We start from the raw sequence: 14,076 nt of genomic DNA, 5'->3' as shown, positions 1-14,076 counted from the left end.
TTAATTATGAATGTGTCTTCACTGACAGTTTTAAATCATGGCCTTATACCACAGGCTGTGATGCATAACAGTGATCACAGTTAATCTGCAAGATATTTTTTTTGCTTTGGCTTTAAATGCAGGTTTCTTGTTTCCCCTTATAGCAACCATCCTCCAACATCAACTGAGAGTGGATGGGACATACTGGCAAGTTCTTTACCATTGATATTAGTCACTAAGACATTTAGAGGACATGACCCAGAAAACATTCTATTTGTATTCTTTTCTTTGGCTGGTACTTCATGTGTGATTGATAAGATATATTTATTCCCAGAACACAGTGATCAGCTACTGCAGCACACTCTGTCTGGATGAGTACATTTCATTATTAAACAAATTTTCTTTTATTTACAAAGGAAAAAAATGAAAAGAATAAATCCTTAACCAAAGATACTTGTGGAGTTACAACCACAAAGCACATAAACTGGAAAGAAGTTCTGTAGCATGTCCCAAAACACACCAGAGGAAATTAATCCAATCCAGCTACTGGCAGCTACAAACAAAAAAGACTTGAAGAGAAAGTGTGAGTGACTGTATCTGAATAGCAACAAATAGAAGTTTGTACTATAAACCTCCAGTGTACAAAAGGATTTAACTGCATTTCCAGCTTTTGGAGAAAGCTAGTCCCACCAAAAAAGTGAAACAACTTTCTCCTACACAAATATTCTGAAGACTACCTTTGCCTTCAATAAAGTACTTTTTAAGCAAAAAAGGTAACACTCTTGCTTGAGAGTTCAGAAAGTAGAACTGATGCAATTTGTCTCCTACTGCTTTCCAGGCACGTTCCCCTCTTAAATCTATAAAGTACCACAAACCTTACTGAATGTAATAGGGTTCTGTACTAGCATTTTCTTAGACTGCAAAAACTCTTTCTTACCATCTGCGACACATCCCACAGCTGATTCTTGACCAGGGCCACCACCAGTAATGGGCTGTTCCTGAAATGTCATATCCTCTCCACCACTTTCCATTTCTATTTCATTTGTAGAAGCTTAAGGAGAGGCAAAGAAGTTATCAAAATTGATATGATGTTCATTCTACTACTTAGGCATTAGTAGTTGCCGTCACCGTTTGACCTTTTGGCTAAAGAGAACGTATTTAACAATATGATAAGAGTTAGGACAAATCAGGTCAATGAGGTTAGAGAGACTATATAGTACTCCTTAAAGGTTAAGAGCCTTTTTCTCATTAACACTGAACCTGTTTTATACGTTTCAGACAGTGAAAAATGTCTGTAAAGCAATTATATACACCTATTTATGTGTAAATTAAATTTATACATAGTCACAGAATTTTGCATTACCTGAACAATACAAAAAAGTCTCTTCTCAAATTCCAGTCTGCTAACCAAAACAGAACTTGTAGCTTCAAATTTTTATACAAATACTACAATGGCTTATGGCATAGATATGAGGTTCCATCTACTATCAGCACTTGGAACACTGATTTTCAACGTACGTGTTCAACAACATGAAAAACTAAATTTTGCCACTTTCAAACTAGGATACCTCAATCTGTGAGTTCCTCCTATTAAATATGGAATTTGCAAGGAAAAGGGGGCTACTGAGCACTTCCTTGGCTGACAGTATCAGTATAGAGCACAGAAACAGGAAATGGGTTTTTTTTTTTTCTCTCGTGTAAAAGGTTTTTCAGTTAAGAAAATTCATTAAAATGCACTAGACAAAGTATGAGCAGGAAAAACAAAGTATATAGTAAGCATTAACTCAAAAGGAACTGATCCTCCATGGATGTTAGCACACACAAAAAAAAAGTCAAATGAATATTGCTTTCTGTTCAAGAAAATCTCTTTAAAGTTCAAAAAGCCAGGAACTACGAGGTGATGCTACTTTTAGCACCTAAAAACTGCTCTCAGACTCTGCCAACTTTAAAGTGATATTTTAACTTTGAGAAATTTAGATTGGCTCCAAATCTGATTTTAATGTATAAAAGTGCTCTCCTGAGTATAAAACACTGCATGACTGTACTGATGTAATAGCTTCAGATTACTCCTAGTAGTTGAGATGACAGTCCTGTTCTTCCTTGGGGAGAAAAGTATGTTTCTACTAGCTAGAAATCCTAACAGAAGTATTATAGTCTTTCAAATAAACCTGTTACTTAGTCAAAAGGGTTTTCAGTAGAGACTGGGAGTTTTTCCAGTGTAAGTTCTGGATATTACTTGGACATCTTCCTAAATGTTCTAAATACACTGCCTGAGAGTCCAACAGCCTCTACTAACCTTTCAGAATGGAAGTGATCTTCAAAGGTTGAAGTCGTCACTTTTTCTAACTCAATGTGCGTGTTCACTGACAGACAACTTCTGCTCACTTACATACATTTACCTACTGTCACTGCCCTTCCTCCAGGATCATCTTTTTTGTCATTTCTTTACTGCTCAGAAAAGGTGTACACTTATGTGTATAGGCTAAGATCAAAGAGAATTACTTGTTTACACAAAATATCAGCCTGAACGCACAAAAATTAAGAGTTTTGTTGTAGTTCAACACTTCCCCTTTCCAGTAAAAAAATATCAGGTTTTCAAAAACACAGATACTTACCCAACTGAGCTAGCAATTTCTTTTAACAGAAGATCAATGCACAAGTATTGCTGTTTAAGCATCAAAAATGCACATGGCAGTGGTAGTGACTGCAGTTAATCTGTTAAGATTTTACCTTGCTTCCAAATTTAACAACTGTACTTCTCTTCAGAAATTCAGCCTGCATGAGAGTAGGTGCTATCCAACAGAGCATGTAGTTATGAGTTCATTACACAGGTCCTGTGGCTGATCCACCAGACTCAGATCAACAGACCCAAGCTCTCGCTGTGCTTCCTTACTGTTACCAAGTCATTTTAAAAAACATACTTTTACACTTTTCTGCAACTTCCCTTTCCACCTTTTACTTGATTTGTCCATTTAGACAAGAATCTCCCAGAAACAAGATGACAAATCATATATTGTTTTGAAAAACGACACCTGATTAAAAGCTGTTTAGTTAAATATACCTGTCCCTTGAACATAGTCCAGCTTCCACCGCTGTGTCCTACCTGGACATAGTGAGGAGAAAGAGCACTATGAGATTGACAAGTAGCAAGAGGGAAACAGGAAAAATAGATGTTTCGAGGAACATCTACCAGAAGGTGGTTTATGCCTGGTAGTTAGGCACAAATGAATAAAACAGGCTGTCAAATAAATACATTTATGAACTGTTCCACATCCAAAAAAATGGTAAGTTTGTAGCTACAGGTTGGGAAGCTGGAGCTGGAAAGTTGAGAGCCATAATTAAGGTGGTTACTTCTCCACATTTCTAATACAGAATATCCTGAAGCCAGAAAGCATATTGAGAAGATGGCTTGCCCATGGATTGCTTGAGAAGTGGCTGCTAAAAAAAGCAATGGATGAACTCCACAGAGTAGAATATGAGTGGCTGGTTTACAAAAGACTTAGTGAGACAGATACAGATATTTTGTATTTGATGTTAGCATTTTGGAAATACAAAGATTACATTTGATTACCTGTTATACTGTCAGGTTCAGGGATGAGTTCAGAAGTGTCCATTACATCACATGACTGAGTCTGATCCCCTTCTCCTTGTTTACAAAGAGTGCAGATGTAGTCTTTCAACTGAGACTCCAATTCACTACCTGGAGATCTGTCACATTCTATGTGAATCCACCTGGCGAGATTAATTAGTCTATTAATTTTAGACTATGATTTTAATAATAAATATATAAAGTATCCTAGTAAAAATCAATTTTAAAATAGCAGGTTTCCATTCCTATGTGGAAATAAAAAAAAAAAAGCTTTCTTATGGAGAATTTTAGACAAATAAGCATGATACATCAGCATGTCAAGCACTGAACAAATTTAAACATGAAGACCTAAACTGTCACTGAAGCCAACTGGAGACCACAACACATATAGCAATACCAAGACACTGCACAGCAAGACACAATAGCATTGAATATGAAATACAGTCTACATTCTTGAAAAGTTCCCAATAGTGCTTTTTTTTTTTTAATCACTGGCATAAAAAACCACATAAAAATAAACAGAGAACATGTACTTGAAAATTAAAAAAAACCCCAGAAGACTGTAAACAACAGTCTTCAAAAGTTAGGACAATGACTCTTCTAGTCTGCTTACTTACAAAATAGATGCAATGTAAGAAGCAGCAGCAGCACATACTTCTCTGTACACCTCAGGTAACTGCCAATTAAGACTTATTTGCTAAGATTAAAATAAGACTTCCTACTATTGTTCACTGTATTTAGGTATGAAGGATCAAGATGTTGCACAACAAGATACTATAGCATTGTACATCAAATATAGTCTACACCCTTCACAGAAATGCATCAATGTCATACAGCTCACCACAAACGTTATGCATTTTAGTACAATTTAACAAAAATTGGGATTCTTACCTTTTGCACATGTGACAATGCAACATATCTTTCTGGAAGTCTTGGAGGCACAGTTTTTCACAGAAAGGACAAGATAAGTTGTCTTGCTGTTGGTAACAACTGTCACATACCAAACAATTATGGTGCCACTGACAACTTGTTCGTGTGCCACACTCAGCACATACTCTACAGTTCTAGAGATCACAAGAATTTAATTGTTAATTATGATGTTTCACAATGTGATAGAACTGCCATTAACTGACATTTTCCTGTTTTGAATTAAATTAAATAAAGTTTCTGTCCTTGATAAAACTAATAAATTATCCAGGATCTGATAACAGAGCATGAAGAACCTGTGCAACAGCAAGAAGAGTCCCCTTGCACTACTCCATGGTTTGACAGGAGTATTTCTTATGAAACCAAACTTTTCATTCCTAATCTCAGTCATCCTGTGACTGCCACAAACTATGAAATTACATACATCTCATATACAGGGAATTCCCTTGTCATGCTGAGATCGTATTTTTATTATTACTTACACTTACTCACAAAGTTAATGAATGATAAAACAACAAATTCATCCTGCCCTCCTCAAATGCAAAGGAACCCCTGAGCTGCAAAACGGCCGTTTTCGTATGCAAGTACTTGAATATAAAGAGTCTTCAAGTATAGATTACATATACTACTGCGTAGGCTTCAGTTTACATTAGATCATGAAAGCAGCTGTCATTAAGTGAAGGTTATCCACTCCACGTGGATCCTAGGCTTCTCTTTTCCCCTATGAGGGTTGATTTACTGTCCTACATAAGCTGCTTCAGCCACTGCACTGACAGCAACCTTCACAAGAGCAGCTTGCTGTAGAGCCACATGATTACATACAAGTGGGATTCTTTCAGAAATTACAAGTTATGTTACACGGCAACATCAGTCCACAATACACCTAGAAAAGCCTAATGTGGCTAACAAAATTTGAGCCCCTATAATGACATGGTATTCTTCTGAAACCTTTAACTTACTTTACATTTCCAACCATTTGTTGGTACAGCGTCCATAACTGGCTGTAGACAGAAAGTATGGTAGCCTTTGTCGCATGTATCGCACACCAGCATCTTGTTGTCTTCCCCAGAATGTCTAAGAAGATTAACAAGTGGTTAAAAAAACCCCTATTTAAACAAGCCATAACAAAAAATCTATTTAATGAAAAGTCTAAACAGGAAGACACATAGCTGAGCCCCTGAAAATATATAAATACCACTTACAAATAGCTCCAAAGATAATGCCCCCAAGTTCACATTTAAGTATGGATGAAGACCACTATGCTTACTTTAACAAGTGCTGAGCCTGTGCAATCATTCCAAATTCTAGAAATAGGCCCACTTTCATCTACATATGTGTAGGCAGATTTAATGGCCTTTCTGCACTAAAATCAATTCAAAATCTGAAATATGTACTTTTATTTCCTTCTGAAAAGAACACACAATTGTACTTGTTCCTACAAATAGTCTGACTGTGTTTTTTCCAAAGAAAAAAACAAGCCATCACCTCTGACTACCAGAGCTCCTACAGTGTCAACAAATATGACTGCAAAAGCAAAACAAACGTTAAAGTAAGAAATTTCAATTTTCCTGCAATCATATAGTACAGAGCTCCACCACCAATTTCAGTGATAAAATCTGCAGAGAGTAAGTCAAATAGTTTGGTAGTATCTCAAGGCACTGTGTTCTGCCTTAGTTTAAATAAATTAATTCAATAAATAACTATGCGACAAGTTTTACCTTGATAAAGCTTCACAGTATATGGCATCACACATATTAGATACTACTTGATTACCTGGGAGACCTGGTATTTTAAAAAACAACAAATGCTCTCATGGAGATATGCTTAAAATGCTATTCTTCAACACTGGCATAAAACTGCCATACTGCATAAAGGAATAGGTGTGGAAACATCACATTTTATTCTACTTTTCCACTAGAGAGAAGGTTTGTTAGCAAATACTGTAATTATCCAGCACAACATTTTTAGGAATACTTTTTAGAATGTGCTTCATTATTGTAACTTCATTGCTGACATTTGCTATGAGCTTTGTGCCATCAGGGAATAATCTTCTTTAAAGCAGGTGAATCTGAATGCTAGCAAATACCAAGTGTTCTGCTTGGAAAACAGCAAAGCACTGACTGATCAGGTACATGTGGCAGTAGTGAGGTGGCTTTTTTCCTTCATATTGTCACAGCTGATCTAACTAAAGCTGAACAAAACTCTTATTTCTTTTGTAGTAAGCCCTTTAAAAAAAACCCCAAAAAACCAAGAACCAAGCAAAAGAACCCTGCAGTGCCCATCAGATTAAGTTACATGAGCATAAACCTACAAGCTGCCAGAGTTTTCTAAGTGAACCTTCACGGTATTGCAACAATTATGTTTCATTGTCTCAGTATTTGTCTGGTGTAAATTCAATCATGGTCACTCATGTCACTTTTTTTCTTTGCTCAACTAAGCCACGTTTTTGTTTTCATAATGACTCATTAACTGCCTCTGAAGGATATTACGAAATAGAAGAGAGGGCCTAATGCAGGGGACCTACCCAGCATATGGTACACGCACAGCTGAAATGTCAGCTGAGTAGGAGCACAGGTTCCCAGACTGGCGGGAAATTAAGCCAATTTATTAATTTGGTAAATTTGAGAAAAATCTTCCTGTACAAAGTGAGGAAGAAGTCAGAAGGTTTTGCTGCTCTCCAGAACCTGCCAAGATAATGGTAACTCCAGGGGTATAATGCGCAGGAGTTCCAGCTCAGCTCTGAAGAAAATTCCCAACGCAAGGGTTTGTTCAGCTACTTAATATAGTATCGTAATAGATATACCTGGGTGAATAATCTGCACTTTTGGGAAAAAATAACAGTTAATAAAATAGATGTTTTTAAAATCACAGCACATAAATCTCACACCATCCTGCTCCATGTCCTTTAAAGTCTCACTTACTTGCAGTTCTGGCACACTTTGCAATCAGGACACTGCCAACCTGCTCTTTTTAAAGGTGTAACTTGTATGTCCAGGCACATCCCATGGTAGTGCTGGCCACAGGTAGTACAAAAAAGTTGATCTAAGAGGTCTCCAGGGCTGTCGCACACTGCACAATTTGCTTCTTCCTTTGCTACAAAGAAGTAATTTTTTCAATTATTATTTAATTTAAAATTATGAACAATTCAATGAACCCAATGAAGCAAAGAAATTTCTTAGTAGTTCTTATGCATACAAACTTGATCATTCCTATGTAATTAATATACTTAACAGCCACTCCTTTAATTTGGTTTTCTGATATACTTAACTAATCTCGTAACAAAAGTACATTCATTTTAAACCTTATAAAGTCTAACCAAGAGACACAGTTTTAGTCTCCTCAAGATAAAACTGAGAGCTTTAAGACCAACTCTTCTTTGGAACAAGTATAAAATAAAGCTCTTAATAGATCTAGACCTATTATTTAGCTGAAGTGTTTGCAATATGGTTGCTCTAACTTGAGTTAGGGCAAGTAAGCAAGCCTATCGATTTGAACTAAAACCTGACACAGCCAAGCCTTATGAGTAAAACCCTTCCACATTCTGTCGTTAAAAAAAAAAGAAGAAATACTAACCTTGCTGTGCACCACTGTCAGTCTTTAAAAACAGAGGGTACCAACTTGAATCTTTCTCATACCTGAACATACATGAATTGTTGGGTACGTGAACTGGGAAAATAGGTCTAAACAAATGCACTCTTAAGCTGATCCTACCACAGAGCAGTTTTCATAAAACCTGGTACTAACTGAGTCATTTGAATACTGTGTACTCACATCTTTCAGGAGCCTGATCAATATGGTCTGGACAAAGGAGGGACAAATTACTGAAATCCTGAAATGTGCCTGCTCCAGCAGCACAGGGGTAATGGTACATCTGGGTACATTTCTCTTCACAGCATTTGATAGTGGCTCCAAGGTGCTTACAATATGCACATCGCTGAAAAACAAACATAATAAATCATTCAAAAACTAATTATTCTTGTAATTTTTCAGCCAGATCTACTCCCCGGCCTCATTTAACACCTTGGCCAGTCGAAGGGAGTGAATACTGAGGAGAAGGCAACTAGTGAACTGGGTCTTTCAGTGGCACTCCCAGATCATTCCAACATAAAATGTTTAATGAAACCCACTCTAAATGAACTCTGATGACCAAGATTCTTCTTGTCACAGAAAAGCATTTTTCTTCTATGCTATCAAACTTGAGCTATGCCTTCAGTAAAGAGGCTTGGAGACTTAAGAGTCATAAAGGCAGACCACGCTATGCTGTCAATAGGGCATGACTAAAAATGACATAGCTCTGTAAGTTGTAATGGCAAACTGTAGACACTGTAATCAGAAATGCAAATGAAAATGAAATATCACATTCTACTGAAAATCTTACTGACATTATACAATTCTCTCTGCGATGATAATGCATTTCATAAACTAGCCCTTTCTTCTCATCTCTCCTTTCAAGGCCATACAAATATCACCATCAAACTTCCAGAAGTCATAAATAAGCATGGGTATTATTAGAGTCCATAGTCACATCTGTAAAGAAATAATTTCTCAGAAAGAACTACCAATAACTCCAGTTCTCTAGCCAAGAGGGAATAGATTCCATCAGTCTGCTTGTAAAATATCACCCACACCTTTCTGATTCAGTTAATCAGTCCTCTTTCTTTCTTGGATTCATTACAGTCCCTGAAGCACTGTAACATGCTTTTGCACTTTTTCACCAAGGCAACAACACTTTTTAAGGCTAGAGCACAGCACCGTAAGGTCTGGAGTAAACTAAAGAAAAACCAGGTCAGTGTCTCACAGGAAGGCATATGTAACATACAGCAACAACTGAGCTCGGGGACACTTGTTTTTCATAATAAATATATAATACTAACACTGGCATTTTTGATTACTAGCTCAGGTGTCAAATAACATCCAAATATGAACCAAATAAAAGAATAAACCAAATCAAAGAAAAGTTACATACTGCATCTGCTTAACTCTTAGAATATAGACAATATTTATTACCATAATTCTTCTGTTTCAAAGCCTGGCATGAAATTAGGCATGAAATAGTGCTACTACAAGTCCACAGATATCAAAACCAGCCCATACGAAAATACAAATCCCAAAGCTGCCTGTGTTAACAGCTACTCTGATCTTCTTAAAACCAGATGAAATTAACAGCTTCAGAAAAGTATCTGCCTGCACCACCACAACTCATGGACAAGAAAAAAGTACTAGTTTATGCTAAACACAACTGCAGTGTAAAAACATAAAATGCTTTGGCACAGAAATTAGAGCAGGTCACTAAGGATAGCAACTGTCATGTTTCTGTGCTACAATGCTTAGTCTAGTCTTCAGATCTGCAAGACATCTCACCTCTACCCATGTCCCTAACACCTACTAACAGTACAGAAAAGATCTATTCTATCACTTTACTAGCCGAAACGCAGAGAGGAGGGGGGACAAGGTAAGCAAACAATAACACAGGGTTCCTGGAGCAGGTCAAGAAGGTAGCAGTAGCAATTACATTTAAGGTCAGCCAACAAAACCAGTGTCATGCAAGAAAATTGTTTTAGGAAACAATATATTTGGTAAACACTCATTGAGGATGCTGTAAAAGGTAAATCCTGAACTTAGATATGAAATCATGAAAATATAGCCCAAAGCCTCCAAACTTCATGAGCTGCAGCTGCACATTAAACAGCATACAACCCACCACACTACTCTGTACTTGACACTCCTATAGCCTATTGAGATGGCCCCAGTTTTAACTAAGGCCCAACTCTTACAGGCCACACACTTTTCAAACATATTACTTGGTAAGAAACAGTAGGAATGGGAACCTGGGAGGAGCTAAGTTCCAAAACATGTCCCTCAAGAAAGTATTCAACACTTTGCTGGATCCCATAATTAACCCTTAAATCAGGAAAGAAAAATATGAAAGAACACTCAAAGAATCCAGCATTTACTAAAAGCTGGGAATAATGGGTTAAATAGTAATATAAATGGCATTTTTAAACATCACATCTGTTTTTCAAAACTACCAACTATGGTATGTAACAAATGTAAAATCAGACTATATCTTTTCCCAAATGCTATATGAGTAAATTATGAAATTATTAGAAATGAGAAACTACAGGATTACTGCAAAGCCTTGAAAAATATTGATGTTGATTTAAGGAACCATGTAAAGATGTTGGAAGAAAAATGGAAGCCCAAATTACATTTAATTGAACCCTTCAAACCCATCTGCTAAACTGCACTGGCAATGAAAAGCATTTGGCAGCTAAGTAAAACACACACTTTAAAAACAATGTGGTATATATCATCTGAAGCAAATAAAAAGCACAGAATATCAACATTTCCTGAATTTATAAGAGAGATAAAGCAGTCTGAAGAAACAAATGCCCAAAGGGATTTTTCTGGCAACAGCTGTTGAAGAGAAGAGTCACTTTTCCAGCAGCAGAAGCCAACACTTCTCTGAAACCAGGCCACATGCTATGACCCCTGAAGAACAAGTATGCAGCTATTATGGCTAACTAACTGTCATGAAGAAAGTAAGGTTATGAACAGTGAAGTATATTAATTTTTTAAAAAATTCAAAGCTCTGTAACTCAGTAACAGATACTACATTACTACTCTATTGCTAAAATATGGCATCAGGACAGTAGAAGGTGAAAGGAAGGAATAAATCACATTGCCAGTGAAATGCAAGTGTCTTTACCACACTATATGAGGACAGAGACAGTACAGAGTCCTCAGTTTCATTAGCATGAGCACAAAATAAGGTGCTATGTGAAAGGGGTGGAAGATGAATCCAAGTATTCAAAGGGTAGGTATAGGAAAATAGCAAGCTGTCAAAGCAAGCCAAACACTGTTTTGTTCATGCATCAAATAATTTTACAGTCCTGTTCTACAGAGAAAACTTTGTAAGGTGTCAGAAAGCTACAGAGATAGTTCATTACTTATTCATAGTACATTCAATAAAATAAATGTCACTAAAGCAGAGTCAGCAGACTATTTTCCTACCCACAAAGTCCTTCACTGGTTACCGACTGTTTCCTTCAGGAAGCTCCTAGTGCACTTGCCCATGGCAAGAAAGCTCTGGTCCACACAGCTTGGTGTCATTGGCAAACTCGTTGAGGGTTCAACTCAATCCCACTGTCCACATCACCCACAAAGATGTTAAACAGCGCCGGTCCCAACACCGACCCCTGAGAAACGCCCCTCATCACTGCTCTCCACTTGGACATCGAGCTGTTGATCGCAACAGTTTGAGTGCGACCATCCAGCCAATTCCTTATCCACCGAGTGGTCCATCTGTCAAATCCATGTCTCTCCAATTTAGAGACAAGGATGTCATGCGGGACAGTGGCAAATGCTTTGCACAAGTCCAGGCAGATGATGTCAGTTGCTCTTCCCTTACCCACCAGCACTGTAACCCCATCATAGAAGGCCACCAAATTCATCAGGCATGATTTGCCCTTACTGAAGCCATGTTGCCTGTCACCTGTCACCTCCTTATGTCCCACGTGCCCCAGCACAGCTTTCAGAAAGATTCACTCCATGATCTTGCCAGGCACAGAGGTGAGACTGACTGGCCTGTAGTTCCCCGGGTCTTCTTTTCTTCCCTTTTTAAAAATGGGGGTTATGTTTCCCCCTTTCCAGGCAGCGGGAACTTCACCAGACTGCCACGACTTGTCAAATATGATGGCCAGTGGATTACCCACTTCATCTGCCAGCTGCCTCAGGACCTGCAGATGCATCTCATCGGGTCCCATGGACTTGTGCACCTTCAGGTTCCTTAGATAGTCTCAAACCTGATCTTCTTCTATGGAGGAATGTTCTTCATTCTCCCAGTCCCTGCCTTTGACTTCTGTGTCTTGGGTGGTCTGGCTGGAGCACTTGCCAGTGAAGACTGAGGCAAAAAAGTCATTGAGTACCTCAGCCTTCTCCATATCGCAGGAAACTAGGTCTCCCTTTTCCTTCCAGAAAGAGCCCACATTTTCCCTAGTTTTCCTTTTTCCCTAGTTTTCCTTTTATGATTTATTTAAAACTGTCCACACCTCCTTCTACTTGGTCTTTTTCACCTTTTTCTTTTACGTTTGATCTTTTTCATACAGACAGAAAAGGATCTCATTTTTAAAAGCAAATAGCTATGCGCTCTTTCAAATTTCATGTTAAAATTCCCTTTATTCACTAATCCCATTGGATCAGACATGACACTGTTACACAAATACAGCAAATGAGGAAGCACTAAGTGAATTAACAGAAAACATAGGAAAACCTCATCAATCACCTCCTCTCTTTTCTAGTTATATGGGAGTACACCCTCCATGCCCTTAGAATTACTTTACAGCACTACTGTCTCAGCAATTGGACAAGTAACAACCCTTAGGAGGCAGACATTAAAGAAAGGCTAAAATATGGATTTTGAATAAATACTTAGTTGTGACCTGATTAGTGCAGTAAAGTTAGATGTTAATATTAGGTACTGCAAAATGTTTTTAAAGCAAAATGACAAAAGGTTTTCACTGATTATGAACTTATTTAGCTTTAAAAAGGTCAGCTGACAAAACCTATGATAATAAGCAATTTTAATTTTATGGTAGTGTACCCAAAAATGCACACAAGCCATCTGTCCTTAATTAAACAATTTAATGTATTGTTTGTAAGAACAAATTTCAGAGTGTTTAACTACTGCAAACTGCTATCATACAAACCTGTAACTAAGGAGAACTGCACCTTAACAGCCTGTCATTAATGAGACCACAACGAAATTTTAGTATAAACAGTGATTAATGAAATACGTTCTTTGGCAGTTCTGATAATCTTCATTGATTACTCCATCATCTAGAAAAAGCTTTATACTGCTTATAAACATGCCCTGGTTTCAGCTGGGATAGAGTTAATTTTCTTCCTAGTAGCTGGTACAGTGCTGTGTTTTGGATTTAGTGTGAGGGTAATGCTGATAACACACTGATGTTTCAGTTGTTGCTAAGTAGCGCTTACCCGAAGTTAAGGAGTTTTCAGTTTCCCATGCTCTGCCAGCGAGCAGGTGCACAAGAAGCTGGGAGGGGACACAGCCAGGAGAGCTGACCAGAACCAGCCAACGGGATATTCCATACCACAGAACGTCACGATCAGTACAGAAACCGGGGGGGGGGAGTTGGCTGGGAGGGGCGGATCACTGCTCAGGCATCGGTGAGTGGGTGGTGAGCAACTGCATTGTGTATCACTTGTCTTCTCTTGGGGTTTATTTCTCTTTGTTAAATTTCTTTTCATTACAATTATTAGTATTAGTATTTTATTTATTGTTAAAAGTAAAACACAACAGTATTGTTATTTTATTTTTGTTATTAAACTGTTTTTAACCCACACGTTTAACCTTTTTTTTTTTGACTCTCCTCCCCATCCCACTGGAAAGGGGGGAGGAGCGAGCAAACTGCTGCGTGATGCTCAGCTGCTGGCCAGGGTTAAACAACACAAGACACTAAACACCATTAGCACCTCTAATGTCAAATAGACTGGTTTAAGTACCACAAAGCATTTAAGAGCACAATGCAGTAAGATGGCACCTAAAAAGAATTAATGGC

The 14,076-nt window shown here is 37.8% G+C and overlaps 1 protein-coding gene across 14 annotated transcripts in view; it reads right to left on the bottom strand.

The window, feature by feature from the left end:
- The window catches only part of KMT2C (lysine methyltransferase 2C), a 200,517-nt gene that overhangs the window by 85,932 nt on the left and 100,509 nt on the right, over positions 1 to 14,076 (bottom strand). For all 14 annotated transcript variants that reach the window (XM_074868992.1, XM_074869002.1, XM_074868983.1 and 11 more), the window contains 6 exons: positions 8,267 to 8,429; positions 7,417 to 7,588; positions 5,455 to 5,569; positions 4,460 to 4,632; positions 3,551 to 3,711; positions 917 to 1,030 (listed from right to left, as the gene is read on the bottom strand). In XM_074868992.1, coding sequence (XP_074725093.1) covers positions 917 to 1,030; positions 3,551 to 3,711; positions 4,460 to 4,632; positions 5,455 to 5,569; positions 7,417 to 7,588; positions 8,267 to 8,429 — 898 coding nt within the window. The remainder of the gene's footprint in view (positions 1 to 916; positions 1,031 to 3,550; positions 3,712 to 4,459; positions 4,633 to 5,454; positions 5,570 to 7,416; positions 7,589 to 8,266; positions 8,430 to 14,076) is intronic.

The sequence above is a fragment of the Strix uralensis genome, chromosome 1, assembly GCF_047716275.1.
Source record: "Strix uralensis isolate ZFMK-TIS-50842 chromosome 1, bStrUra1, whole genome shotgun sequence".
Classification (NCBI taxonomy): domain Eukaryota; kingdom Metazoa; phylum Chordata; class Aves; order Strigiformes; family Strigidae; genus Strix; species Strix uralensis.
The sequence above is the reverse complement of the archived record's forward strand: the minus strand, read 5'-3'. Positions and strand labels throughout refer to the sequence as shown.